A 15,412-nucleotide genomic window follows, 5' to 3' on the forward strand; every position below is an offset into this window, starting at 1 on the left:
GTAGGGAAAGTGATGAAAGGGGGAATTAATGGTGGTATGCTCAGGGACCGAGGAGAGAAATCTGGTGGGGATCTAAATTTAAAACTGCTTCCGTCTTACTTCTATTTTGGATCCACTTTTTAATCTGAGGAAAAGAATGTTTTGGATTTTTTTGGTTTACAAGTTTAACTGATGGGGAAATGGACATGGTTTATTATTGGAATTTGGGTTATTCTATTTAAAAGTTGACACTTTAGAATTTTGAGGCTGTATAGGGGAAGTGGTTATTTTAGGTCTTTTAAAATAAACTGGTATTTTTATTATTATAAGGCGCACTTAAAAGTCTTAAATTTTCCTCCAAAATAGACAGGGCGTCTTATAATCCAGTGTGCTTTTTATATGGAAGAAAAATTAAAATGTTTCATTCCTTGAGGGTGCGCCTTATAGCTGTAAAAATATGGTAATTATAAAAAATGTATAATGAATTCAAGTTAATTAAAAGCTAAGTTAATGAAACTGAAATTACTGAAAAACGCTATAAACATCCAATACATTTTGAGTGGTTAGCCCAACTTAACCAACATTCATTCAATATATTAAAACGGTTAAAAAATAAAATAACAAAATAAGAAATAATAATAAAAAATCTGTATAATGGATTACAAAAGAAAAGAAACATACAACTATAGATTTAAAAAAAATGTTAATCTCAAATACCTCAATTACCTTTAAAATGATAATTTAATTCACAGTCTCCATTAAAAAAATAAACATGTCCACTGAATCCCTAACTCATCTTCCTAATTGACCTCTTGATTCCATAGTCATCATCTTTTTCCTCCTGCCATTTGTAGTAGCCAAGCCCCTCCCTCCCTGTATCCTCTCTCCATCCAACCATCCCTTCTCCTCCCGTCTTCCTCCCCCCTCCCTCCCTGCATCCCTCCTCCTCCCCATCATTAGCCTGCAACTTCCGGCTCTCAGCACCTCGCGTTCGACCGCTCTCCCCAACCAGCAACATCGACAACGGCATGACCCTATTTCCACGGGGGTAACGTCAACTTTACACCTCCCCTCACCCATTGACCCAAATGCTTCTAACCTGACACTTCAAACCAGCGAGAGAGAAGAAGAAGGAGGCGCGTTGGGAAACCAAAAGGATGCATCTGTGCTTGCATCCTCACTAAGAAAAAAAAGCGAGAGGTGGAGGAGGGGGTCTACTGTACGCTCACGTTTGGTCATCGAGGCACTAAAACGACAACCGCAACGTCGGAAAAGAAGACGCCAGGAAGGCGGTCGTGGGAAAAAAAAGACAAGGTGAGGGTAGCGGGGGGGCTCCGTCCTCACAACGAGAGACATGCAGCCCGCCAGCAAGCTCCTCACGCTGGTTCTCCTCATCGTTATGAGCATGGAACTCACGCAAGTAAGCTCTTGTTTTTTTGGTCTTGAAAACGCCATTTTGCACTATGCTTCCTGGTAGAAATGTTATCTGGCAATCTAATTGGCTAAGGGGAAGATGTATAAGAGGATTTAGCCAGATTGGTAGCATTGGTTGGGTAGTTTGTTGCCTAAAAAATGTTGGGATGTTGAAGTTTATGCTTGGAAATAAACTGCATTTACTGTGAGTCTATTATGGTGTAAATAATATTAGTAGGTGGTGATTGGTAAATTAATTAAATAGGTATGTAATGCTTCAAAAAGTGGGTGTGACCAGCATTCTTTTTTTGAGCAGGGTAAGTTGTGATAAATGAAAGTTTGCAATATTTTTTTAAAGGAAACATTGATATTACTATGCAGGAAATATTATGTGGTCATTTTATAAGGTTGTTTCTAGGGCAAGTTAGTATTATGGTAAAAAAATGTTATGTAATACATATGTAAACATCACATTTTGGATCATGTAGGTCAAAGTATTTTTTGTTAATGGATGAATGTATTGATTTATGTTTTTTTTAAAGTATTGACTACTGGGTAAGTTAGAGTCCAACTTTATTGTGAATTTTTGGGAAAGTTGATAAAAGTTCTGCTAATATAGTTCATAAATCACAGCAATTAAACAATTATGGTAAAGAGTTTGACATTGAAAATGTGCATATGTTAGATATGTCTCGAATTTTGGTGAGTTTATGCTATACTGTTTTTATGTATACATACAATATATTGCAATGGATTGTTTGTTAAAACTGATATCACCATAAAGTAATAGTAAAATAATTTATACTGCAACTATTGCAGTTTAAAACCAAAACATTTAAGTGCCCTGTCTGGTATAGAGAGACATTGAAAGGTTTTAACGGGCCGCTCTCTGAAAAGATGCTGACACGATCCAACAATGGCGGCTATTTACAGCGGCGAGTGGAAGCCATCAGTCACTAAGAGGAGCGAGTTAGGGTAAGTGGGGCTAGGTGAGCATACGATTCTATGGTGTAGTTTATTTGGGTCAGAGCTTGAATGAAGCACCGGCTGATTGACGGTAAGCCAATAGGAGGCGTGGCCTGGGGGGGAATCATACGGTGAATGCGACACATATTGGAATGTCAATCAAAGTGACAGACCAAATCAAAAGCAAGGTTAATAAACCTCAATGCAATTGATAAAAGATTACTTTAAAAAAAAAGTGACCTTTTATTGAAGACTTGTCAGGTTTTACAGGCTGAAAACTCTCAAATTGAAACTATTGTTGTTGTTAGTGGTGTGTACACTATCATTTTTTTTAGTTATCAGGTTGTTGTTTGAGGGTAAATTACACTGGAATCAGTTGAGTTTAAAATGTGTCAAATTCTGCCCAATAATCAGTGTTTGGAAGCCAATAAATTAAATGTGGTGTTGAGTTAAAATGAACTAAATATGAAGCTTAAGGTGAAACGCTTCGAGTAACATTCAGAGTGGGAGTTAGTACATTGTCGTGGTGTGCTGCTTGTGGGCTGGGAGTGTGATTGCCTTTGTGTGTATGTGTGATTGTCGTCATGGCAACTGCGGTTCACTCTAACACAGCACGGACTATGATGTTATTTTCTAAAAAATACACACAAAAAACACATTTTGTGGGTTAGCAACTTTGAACGTTCACTTGCCAGACTCGCAAAAATGCAAAGTGGATTTGTTATTTGTGACTTTTGTATAATTGTATAATCTGGGCTTCTGCTCAAGCACCCCATCCAAATGCAAAGGTCAGAAAGGCCATGCTAAGCTTTGGAAAAATTCGGTTAAAGCGGACTGAAGCACTGCGGCTATTCCGGGGGGTCTCATACATGATGCATCACTGCCATTTTCACACTGTCTTATTTCACATGGCCGAACTAGATAGAAAAAAGCTTCTTGTATGAAAGCAAACGTCGATAGAAAGAGATGAAATGAGTCATTGGTGGGAAGAGTGTTTCACCACATTTCTGGAGCCAAAGCTCATATTGTACATGAGAAAAATCACACTAACATCAACACACAACTAATAAAAATGTCACACAAAGTCTTGCTGATAAAATAAGGCTTAACTCCTTGTAGGGTAAACATTTAACTCACTAGGCGCTAGACAAGCAATCTGTTTTTCTTGGGATGGGGTCAGAAAATGCTGTTTTGCCTGGGATGGGTCATAAAATATGAGTATAATTTATAACCGGCAATGGAAGTGAATATGTTAATTTATGAAACAGCAAATTTTGATGAAACGTTGCCTGTTCAGGTGGAAAAAATATATAAATGTTCTATGAAGGGTAACAGGTAAACATGTTAGTAAATTGTGCATTCTGCCATCTTGTGGGTGAGCATTTAATTTCTTGCATATCAATACTAATAATATATTTCTTTAAGAATTATATCCATTGTATTGGTCAGTTACAACATTGACCTTAAACTTATTCCACTTCTAACTTATTCCTAAATTTTGATTGACTAGCTCATCTCATTGAGAAAATGGCTTGACATCGCCTAAGAAATAGGCATTACTACATTTCACATGCAGATGGCGCCACAGTCCGTCACTGTCCTCGACAATTATTAAACAAGCCGTATGACATGAGTTTGCTCAGAGGTGGCTTGAAGGATGGAATCAGGTTTGTCGGTGTGACCGAGAGCATCCCCTCGCCCGCCATGACAATTCTAGTTAATCCCAGATTGTCATCTCAGGCCCAGGGGGAGCTGTCGAGCCGGGATGAGCGGCTCAGACTGCAATCGCAGATTTTTCCACGATCCTATCTGACATCATTGCGTCTGGAGATAGATGCCTAGTAGCCCTCCCCCTCCTCTATCCTACTCGCTCTCATCCATTCGGAGAGTGCTGCCTCCTAACTAAAGCAGGCGGGGGGCGGGTTGTGGGCGTGAAGCAAATAGTAAAGAGGCGCATCGGGAAAAAAGGGACCAGTGCGCGGGAGAAAGCTGAACCAAGCGCAAGGGGTCCTGCGCCGGTTCCAATCGGTAACACTCCGGAGAAATTCCACTGCATCGAGTTACGTTGGGATAAAGAAGAAGATGTGCCAGGAACGGAGAATTGAACCGGAGTCCCGGTGCCAACCAGCCAGCCAGACCGGGCTACGCCACCCTCGTTTGAAGCAAATCTTCCCAGGAGTGGTTGGAATGAAGACGGCGTGAGCGCAAGGCTTACTTTTAGGAGGAAGATGTCAGTGCCGTTGCTTAAAATCGGCGTGGTGCTGAGCACCATGGCAATGATTACCAACTGGATGTCGCAAACGTTGCCATCTCTGGTGGGGCTTAACACTACCAAGCTGACGGCGGCACATAGCGGCTATCCGGACCGCAGTACCGGAGTAAGTCTGCGGCTTTTTCCATTTCTAACTTTTTTAAAAATCTCTAATAAGAATTCTGGTGTCAATATGTCAAAAGCAAAGCCATATTTGATAGATGAACCAGCAACAGGCAATTCAACTGTCCAACAAAACTGATTGGCAATCTACAAGAGAACCATCGCAACTCTCCCAACTGGAGCTCATCAGCAATTCCCTCAGATTAATGACAAATGAGGCATAAAACACGACAAATATATCGACTATAAAAAAACAGCCAATGGTTTACCAGTCTAAGTATCTCCTTAATCTAGTGGTTAAACTTAAAGGAGTTTTTTGAAGGTATTTATGCTGGTCTGACTGGCCAAGAACAAAAAAAATCAGCACGATCTGGTAATACTCAGATCAAATTATCTGATTGAAAGGTTTATTTCCTAAAACCCAAGACCAAATTATCTGACTCAAGGCTTTATTTCCTAAAACCCAAGACCAAATGTTAGTTTGATGAAGGGTTGGGCTCTTTGTCACCAGTGCAGTAGAGCATCATCTACATTTTTCCAATTTGTTCGCAGCTTCCACCTACAGATGAAATCAGCTGGTGCACACGGGATTTGCACAGTGATTAATGTTTTTTCCCCTCTCTTCTACGGTTCAGCCATTTTGGTCAGAATTCCTTTTCCTGCAAATGAATGAATGACTGCAGCCAGGAAAGGATTGATTCTGTTTACCCTGACAAAATAATACAGATTACGACTTTCCGCCATTTTCTATGTCGAGGAACTATTATGTTGGGTCAAGAAACTCCGATATCCTAGAAGATAGCTAACAGATAGCATTGATTCCCAATCACTGCACTACAGAACAATTAAGCGCTCTTCAACTAGATGACAGAAGGTGCAATTACCCTCAGATGTCAACCTATTGTTCATACAAGATAGCCATTGAACTAATCAGACCTCCGTTTCACAACTCCTAAATCATTTTCTGGTTCTTCAGGTGCTGCCGGCTAATCCAGAGGAGTCGTGGCAGGTTTACAGTTCTGGCCAGGATGGCGACGGTAGGTGCGTCTGTACCGTGGTGGCGCCCCAACAATCTATGTGCTCCAGGGACGCTCGCACAAAGCAACTGAGGCAACTTCTGGAGAAGGTAACCTCACTTTTAAGCCCACTGAAATGAACCAAAGCAATGACGTCAACTATGTTTACTCACAGGTCCAGAATATGACCCAGTCCATTCAAGTTCTGGACCAGAGAACCCAGAGGGAACTCCAATATGTGGAGAAAATGGAAGTGCAGCTCCGTGGCTTGCAGACCAAGTTTAGGCAAGTGGAAGAGAACCACATGCAGAACATGGCTAAGCAATACAAGGTGAGGAATTTTCTATTGTCATACCTATCTTGTTTTGGGGGGGAAGGATCAGTACGATCTTACCATGCCAAGGCCTTATGTAAACTTTCTTGCAAAACATTTGGGGTCACTCAAATATATATATAGATATTTTAAAGAAAATCACAATTAATAACAATAACGTATTTACTCCTCTCAATGGCAACCACTGTATTAACGACTTGGCTGTATATATTACGATCAATTATGACTCAAATACAAAACTACATTTCCAATTGACTTTCAACTTGACTACAATTAAACAACAACAACATAATTTCTATATGGCCCTAAATATTTTTCAATGACAGTTAACATGACCACTTAATGTTCCATTCATTCCATATTCCCTCCAACAATTGCCCAACTATAAAAAGAATTATAAAAATCTGAACGTTTGCACTATTAAGTTGCAATTTTTTAAAAAATCCACACATTTGCAGCAAAGATTTAACTATTTAGTAGTACAATCTATATATTTAATATACTTTGAAGGTCTAGTGCTGAATTGGTCAGTTCCAAAATCTACAACATGACCCCTCCCATGCATGTTTACATCCAAACCCACGACTCACTACTCATCGCATGAATGTTGTTGTTTTTTGTTCTGTGCAAAAACAAAACCAAAAAAAACTTGCGCGTTTTGTTTGTTGTGTGTCTGCTAGCGAGGTTAGCAAGCTGCAATCAACAGCCTGTCGTTTTCTTGCTTGCAGGGCTAACTTTAAGACATGTAAAGAGAGAAAGAAAGAGAAAGAGCCACAGGGAAGAAGAGGCAGGTCAAAAATCCAGATTTTTCTCCCCCTTTTCCTCCCCCATTTTAACCCCAGTGATAGCTTTTTTTCGGGCAGTTATTTTAGCGAGCATTACAGGCAGACACGCCCCCTTTTCCCACACCACTGATCTTTTCCTGCATGTTAACTTATTGCTGTCCCCCTTCCAACTTTTGATTTCCAAGTGTAATAGATCTCCTCTAATTGTTGTTATATCATTCTACTTGCTTTCGAGCTTTTGTCTATGCATATTTGGTTCCTCGACAAATCCACCAAGAACATTTTTTGACAAGAAAAAATCTCAAAACGTAAAATTACAGTTGTATGTGACATGTCAAAAAAATAAAAAAATATATAAAAAAGAAGCATGTAACCCTTACTACGATGTTGCATTTAAAAAAAAAAAGACAATGACCAATAAAGAGCTTTCCCAATTGTTGCTGTTGTACCGAGGGCTTGCTTTTTTTTTTTGAATTTTGTTTGTCTTAAGCGGCTGGTCACCGCCGGGATGGAACTTCGAGAGCAAAAAAAATTACATTTACTGGTTTGTGCACACACACAAGTACACACAAAACACAGTGGGGGGTCTTAATGGCAGGTCAGTGTTAGCGTAGCCAGGCAAAGCTAGATTTTTTTTGTTTTTCTCTTTCGCCGACGTTGGGGAGGGGGTGCCGGGGTCGGTTTTGCGAGGCGCCGTGACACTCAAACGAGCTTATTCTAATCCTTTCAGGCCATAAAGGCGAAAATGGAGGAGCTTAGGCCGTTGATACCGGTGTTGGTGGAGTACAAGGCCGATGCCAAATTGGTATTGCAGTTTAAGGAGGAGGTCCAGAATCTGACGTCAGTGCTAAGCGGGCTGCAGGAGGAGATGGGGGCCTATGACTACGAGGAGCTCCACAACCGAGTGTCAAATCTCGAGGAGAGGCTACGAGCGTGCATGCAAAAATTAGGTAGGCCACAGCAGACGCAGACACATACACACACTCATTTATAGAGAAGATGCTCAGGTACATTTACATTGTCACATTCGACGTATATGCTTCATGATGCATTTTGGGTAACGTGAAAAGTGAAAATTTTCGGTCCTAGTGCAGCTAGCGTACTTTAAAAAAAATTAAGAGGGTGAAAAAATAAGTCACTTTCGGAAATGACCCTAATTGTATTTCAAGACAAAAATTGACATTGGAAAAACTATTTTTTTAAAATACACAAACGGTAAGTACTATTTTATTTTGTTTTTTAGTAGAAACCTCACCTGAGTGTAAGATGATGCACAGGCTAAATAATGCAAAATTAGGAGTAAAAAAAATCTATATTGTAGTGGGGAGTATTAAGTCACATTTTTGGAAGGCAATTATAATTTTATCTTGTTTTTACTAGAAGCCAGACCTGAATCTAAGACGACGCATAGGCCAAATAATGCAAAATTAGGAGAAAAAAATCTACATTACAGTAGAAAGTATTAAGTCACATTTTTTGGAAGGCGATTTCTATTTTATTTTCTCAGAAACCAAGAAAATACTTCAAATTAATAATAGTAAAATGGAAAAAAATTGGACTACACAAGCATCTATCTATAAACCTAGTCTATAGTTATCTGAAAAACCTACTAAATACAAACGAAAAAACTATCTGTGTGACTTATAGTCTGCAAAATACGTTACTGGGATTAATTCAGGCTCAATGACAGCATCATCATCTTCGACGAAAATACAGAAGCGACGCTGTAGTGATAAATGCTTTCACGACTCGCAAAGTCCTTTTTACTTTCCAGTCCGTCGCCAGTGTCTTCTTCACACCTCTGTCACAAGCTCCGGCGCTAATAGATGCACACCCACACTCGATTGAATAAGACAGCAGCAAGGCTGTAAATCACGGGTAGAATGTGTCCCTGTGCTTGTATTTTTAATTATTTTTTCATTATTATGCACAGAGAGTTCTTGAGAAATCATTTTGGCTCAGTAATCTTAGCCAGTGACAAAATTCTCTGAACTAGTTACAGGTCAGTGAGTTCTCGTTTATCACTCTAAAGTGTTTTTCCCTTAACAACACTAATATTTTATGACTTGAATCAATATGAAAACCCTACTCAACCTTTCCTTCACTCAATATAAAAAAGTCCTTTTTATCCTTTCAACCTGCTAAATCAAAGTAATGACAAAAATGTCTTACTTATACGTAATGTCCAACTCTTAAATATGATCAATCTGCACAGATTACAAAAATAAAATCACATAAATGGCCACACACATCTGTAGAAGTTACCTACCAAATATCATTATGAGCTCCCTATGAATAAAAAAACAATTTCCCACCAAGAAAACTAGATTAAAAAATAGTGTACACACCATCAACAACAACAACAACGCTTCCTACCTGTTCATTTCTATGCAAATTCTGCAGTATGAAGAACTAATGACAAATTTTCAGACTATACAAGTTTTCTATGACTTAAAAAGTACTTAGCAATGACCTAACTTTTTCCCTTTCAAAACTTGAAGTACTCACTTATGACATACGCGTATACTCGGCAGGACTATTTTTCTTTGTCTCAAACAAACAGACTTGCTCGGAGCGCAATTGGTGCATGTATACAAGATGAGAAGAGATAAAAGACGAGGTCGCGCAGCGAGAGGCGGCAAAAAAAATGGAGGCTCGCTAGGTCCTTTCATGTCGGCACAAATGCTTGTTGAGATTTCACTCGTGAAGGTCAATCAACCGCATAAGCGGCAGTGGGACTGAACAGGAGGGGGGAAAAGTCGAATTAAAGTTGTTAAGTTCAATAGAAGGGCAATTTTGCCGTGGGCGGAATCTCAAAAGTTATTCACGAAGACTTGGGGAGTTAAAAAATATCAATTAAGCAATACCTGTCTATGTAATATACAGAAGACATTATTGGTTACAATAGGACGCCTAGAAACGCTTCAAATGCTGGATGTCCTGTGACTTTTCAGGTAAGAGTCTATTTTAATGAAGTAAGAATACTAAGAGGATCCCAAAAATACAGCTAAAGTATTTTCTGTCCTTCAACCTTGGGTCGGAGAATCATCCAATGACACTGGAGATAGGAAGGGGATGGAGTACAATGGCCATTGATCAAGGGGACGCTTCAGCTGGCCGGGCAATAATCAAATCGATAAATCACCCGCCGTCACATCCCAACAACGTGAGCGCTTGGGGGCGAATCCTCAATGCTGATGAATGGTGTAGGAAGTCTATACTTGTACAGACTTGCCATTATTCTAACACCAGTTCCTCCACCGACTATAAGGGAAGGGGGTTCGGAATTGACTATTAATCTTGGCTAGCACTTCGAATAATACTTTAGCAACAGTTTGGGTTAAATAACAACTATGATAGTTCAAAACAGGGTGGCTAAGACAATAAAGTTGACTATAAAGCACTTAACATTGTAGTCAGTTGCCCAAAAACTGTGTTTTGTCATCAAGCCGCTACTTTCTATTGGGTTTATTTACATTTCCATACATTTAGGCCAACAGGGGATTACACCCTCCAAACCCTTTTAGTGCGTCTTAAAATGGAGGCTTAATTGCAGAAAATAAAATTAATAGTTAAGTAGATGAAGCATTTATGACTTCATTCTAATTCAGTTGAGGATGATGGAAGAGATACAAACCCTACTGTAAATAGTAAATGCTATATATATATATCAGATACCCTTACAAATATATTACTTTGAATGTAACAGATGATAAAAATGATATAACCAAAGACTCAGTTTATGTAAACATAAACTTACCTTATATATGGTCATCTATTGGCATCAATTGTAGCTACAAAATGGGTTCAGGAATGATAGAATTTAAGTTTTGGGGAAAGTTTTCAATCCAGGCAAGACTTTTAAGACTTTTTTTAGAATGTTCAATTCCCAATAGAACCATCAGATTATATTTTATTCCATTATTACAGCTAACCAACAGACACATGGATGCTCTAGTTGGAAGTGAAGATATAAAAGTAGAAAAACCTGGAGCATTTAACAGCAGGGGGAGGTTTTAAGAGGCTTAAAAAGCGACTAGGAGTTGTACAGTTAGCGGATAATGACTGGAAATTTGTGCAAAAAGGGGCTAATGACATACCGAAACAGGCTATTATGACTCGCTCTTTTAAATTAGTGTCTGGAAATGGCTCATTACCAAAGAAGCCATCCAATCATCCTAATCGACATTTGCCCGAGCGAAAATGGCGTCCGAAGAAATGCTTAACGGCAAGTGTTTTATATCCCTGAACTAATCCGTTCTCGTTAAAATCGGAACGCCGTGTAGAGTGGCGGCCATGCCATTTTTTGGTCAAATTCGAAACGTAGAACTCTATCATTGCCAATTAAAAACATAGTGAATACACATAGCAACTCATGTGTGAGTGGAATAACAAGAAGAATCTATTGACCATTTGAAAGGAAACACAGAGAGAGAGGCCAGATGGACTTCGGCACCCTCATCTTTCAGGCAAACTCGTTTGGATGTCAAGCAAATGAAATCCTGGCCTAATGAATTGCAGTTTTCAGATAAAACAACCCTGAATGCTTTTGGCTCTTGTCTTCTTACCTCCTGTCCTTTGCAGCATGCGGCAAATTAACGGGCATCAGCGACCCCATCACTATCAAGACGTCGGGGTCCAGATTCGGTTCCTGGATGACGGATCCCTTGGCAGCTGAAGGAGACACAAGGGTATGTTGGTTCACTTTTATATTACATTGACTGTTATGAAAGCTTATTTGAAATGATTAGATTTGGCTGGATACCCTGCGAGAAGTGCCAAAATATCCGAACTGGGATTTGATTGACCTAAATAAATATTCAAGCTAGCGTCTTGTGTCGTAACGAGTACTTGTCTGTACATGGTGTTCAAAGTTAGAGCTGACATATGGTGGAAGTTGAAAAAAGAGGCTGTCTTTATAAACTAAGGAGGAATATTGAGATGCATGGGTGTATCGAATGAGGATAGAAGCGAAACAACTCTTTACAAAGAGTGCAAACCCAAGTAAAGCTCCAAGTCTGTGGACTTAGTCTTTAGATTGGCACTCATTGGCCTTCATTGGCTGCTTTTCAACCACCATTGACTTAGCCAACAGGACAAATGAGAGAAATGGAATTGCATTAAATTCCCTGCTTGGATCATTCCTGAAAGAAACGTTTGTTATAGTAAAGAACGACGATCAACTTGCTTAAACTGGAAAGATATGGATTATGGCATCCTTAAATGATTTGGAAATGCATGATAGCATTGAGTCTCATCACTCAAACTGAAAGCTTGGCTATTTATTCGTCTGTGATGACAGTCTATGACAATTCTGGTAGAAAATACTAAATATTTCTTGTTTACCATTATGTAGACCTTTACCCAGTTAACTACTAGTGCTAATTATCTATGTAGAGATTGACGGCTTCTTCCAATAACCAATAAACTCTAAAAAAGGACACATTACAATTAATTGCATTTGTCAATTAACTCTTAAAATTGTAAAACGGGCAAATTTGGAGATTTTAGCGATTGTCTATTTAATCGCATAGTTTTAAAAACAAACTTCGAACCCAGTGTGACACTTTCTCAGCACAACACAAACATGCAAATCTAGCATTATAAATCATTGTAGATTCAACCAGACGCAGCGCAGCGGACAAGCAAAGGTGAACGCAGCGGGTAAACACATTTTATTGGCGGCAAAACACAAGCACTTTATTGGGGCCCCACGATAGCAACGACCCAACTTTCAATGTCACGTCGGGAGGATGAAGAGCATCCACTGTTATGTAAATTGCTTCCTGGAGGCTGCTTCAACTTGCAAATTGCTGACCTAATGTTATATTTAGCATGCCGCCAAGGCTACCTGGAAACGAATACATAATAAGCAGATCACATGAAAGAAATGCTGTGCTATTCTCGCGGGGCGTAAAAGTAGAAAAAATGCAAGAAAGTGACAATAGCATGCCGCTTTGCTGAAAAGTATTTCATGTCAAGAATCCCACTGTCAGTGTTGAATGTGGAATGAGGAGAAAATATTGGAAATTGTGAGTGTGTTCGACATGGAACGTGGAAAGAAAAATAAGCGAGATGAAAGAATCTTGGTGGCATGTATCGACACTAAGAAAAAACAAACAAAAAATATCTTGTGAAATAGGAACGCGAAGATTGAATACTGGATTTAAATAAAAAGCTTTTCTGAAGTGATTTATAAATAAGTCAATCCCAGTGGGATGCAACATGGCGGCATGACAGGTAAAAGGAAGATAAAAAAGTGTTTGAGCCTCTGGTGCAGAACAGGAATTGTGAGAGTGTGTGTTTAAAGCTTCTGAGAATAGATATTTTATTGGGGTTAGAACCATTCTTTGTCCATCTGACTGTGTTCATCCACTATTCACGAAGACTGTGCTAATTTAATTGGGATGCTTGTTGACTGTGTAATGTGATCTGTTGAGTCCAAGTGAACTGTCTACAAAAATGAGCGATTCGCAAAGGAAATATCTGGAATTGCTTTGATTTGAACTGAAACGATCTATTAATTTTTGAGAGGCTGCTCATTGGATTCGTGACTCGTTTGCATATTGGCAGACACGGAACGGTTGTGTTCAGTTTTCCTTGCAGTTGGTTTGTTTGCATTGTATTGTGTGTAATTAATCTAGAATTATATACTGAATTATGCATTTCTGTACCGGATTTGTGTTGGTTAAAATTCATGTATGTTAAGAGGCAGGAGAAATGTTGACGTCAATCTGTCTGTCTTTGTAAATCAGTACTGATGAAAACCAGTGTCGGTGCCAGAGAAAAGGTCAACGTTCTGACTGTAGAGCGTAAAAATTTAAAGGGTAAAGCAACATGGCCGATATGTTTTATCATTTTTCGATGCTGCTCTATCCATTATTTAGCCAGCCGCCATCCGTCTGCCAATCGTTTTCAGCACGGCTCCATTTTGCGGATCCATACATTGGTTTTTAGGAAGCGTGACGGAAGGAAATGTCAATTTATGTTGGTGGATGAAGCTGTTAGCCTCCTGCTGTAGCAGTTTGGCAGAAGTCCTGCCATCGATAACCCGAACAATGCACAAATTAAGTCTAAGATGGGCTGTTTTGATTGAATTAGCTAGCAGCAACATTGGATAGAGCCTCTGTTTCCAATGAAGTAACATTTTGTCTCACAACACAAGGTCATAACTGAAAAATATGACGATTCTAATTTACTGTGGCTCCCAGGTCTGGTACATGGACGGTTACCACAACAACCGCTTTGTACGGGAGTACAAGTCCATGCAGGACTTCATGTCAACCGACAATTTCACCTCCCACCGACTCCCCCACCCTTGGTCCGGAACCGGCCAGGTGGTCTACAACGGCTCAATCTACTTCAACAAGTTCCAAAGCCATGTGATCATCAAGTTCGACTTCCGCACCTCCGCCATTAGCAAGTCTCGGCAGCTGGACTACGCCGGCTTCAACAACGCGTACCACTACGCCTGGGGCGGTCACTCATATATTGATCTGATGGTGGACGAGGGGGGCCTGTGGGCGGTCTACGCCACCAACCAGAACGCCGGCAACATCGTGATTAGCAAGCTGAACCCCAATACGCTGCAGACTGTCAAAAGCTGGCCCACCAACCACCCCAAAAGGAGCGCCGGTGAGTCCTTCATGATTTGCGGCACGCTGTACGTCACCAACGGCTACTCTGGCGGCACCAAGGTCTACTACGCTTACTCTACCAACTCCTCGACGTACGAGTACATAGACATCGCCTTCCAGAACAAGTACTCGCACATCTCAATGCTGGACTACAACCCTCGGGATCGTGCTCTCTACGCCTGGAACAACGGGCATCAGGTGCTGTACAATGTCACGCTATTCCGCGTCATTCGCTCGGAGGAACTGTAATCGGGGTAAAACGGGATTGTACGAAAATAAGTATGTACCTGCGAAAGAATGTACACAGAGGACTTTAACGGAGAAAATATCGAGAAATATCAGAGGGTTAGATTTAAAGGAGAACTGAACAATTTTTGTTTTTCAAGAAACTGTTGAATGTGACACTACAGGTCAAAACACATCATTCTAAAATGCTATGAACCAAATTTACGTAATTGTCACATGACCTGACAAAGAGATTGACTATATATATACATATACACATACACATATATACATATACACATATATACATATACACATACACATATACATATATATACATATACACATACACATGTATACATATAGACACATACATATCTACACATAGACACATACATATATATATATATATATATATATATATATATATATATATATATATATATATATATATATATATATATATATATATATATATATATATATATATATATATATATATATATATATATATATATATATATATATATATATATATATATATATATATATATATATATATATATATATATATATATATATATATATATATACATAGAAACATATATAGACACACATATAGAAACATACATAACGACATATATACATAGACACACATATAGACACATACATAAAGACATGTA

General features: G+C 39.2%; 1 protein-coding gene across 2 annotated transcripts; it reads left to right on the forward strand.

Annotated features, from left to right (window-relative positions):
* The first annotated feature begins 923 nt into the window (after positions 1 to 923).
* olfm1b (olfactomedin 1b) lies at positions 924 to 15,062 on the forward strand. Of its 2 annotated transcripts, none has more exons than XM_077737308.1 (6): positions 924 to 1,399; positions 5,709 to 5,858; positions 5,924 to 6,079; positions 7,598 to 7,817; positions 11,452 to 11,558; positions 14,079 to 15,061. In XM_077737308.1, exons 1-6 carry the CDS (start codon positions 1,334 to 1,336, stop codon positions 14,751 to 14,753), a joined length of 1,374 nt encoding a protein of 457 aa, XP_077593434.1. In that variant the 5' UTR covers positions 924 to 1,333; the 3' UTR covers positions 14,754 to 15,061. The 2 variants fall into 2 exon arrangements, with proteins under 2 accessions (XP_077593434.1, XP_077593432.1); XM_077737306.1 differs by lacking the exon at positions 924 to 1,399 and adding an exon at positions 4,004 to 4,736 and having other exon boundaries at positions 14,079 to 15,062.
* The last annotated feature ends 350 nt before the right edge of the window (positions 15,063 to 15,412 follow it).

The sequence above is a fragment of the Stigmatopora nigra genome, chromosome 17 (genome assembly GCF_051989575.1).
Source record: "Stigmatopora nigra isolate UIUO_SnigA chromosome 17, RoL_Snig_1.1, whole genome shotgun sequence".
In the NCBI taxonomy this organism is placed as follows: Eukaryota; Metazoa; Chordata; class Actinopteri; order Syngnathiformes; family Syngnathidae; genus Stigmatopora; species Stigmatopora nigra.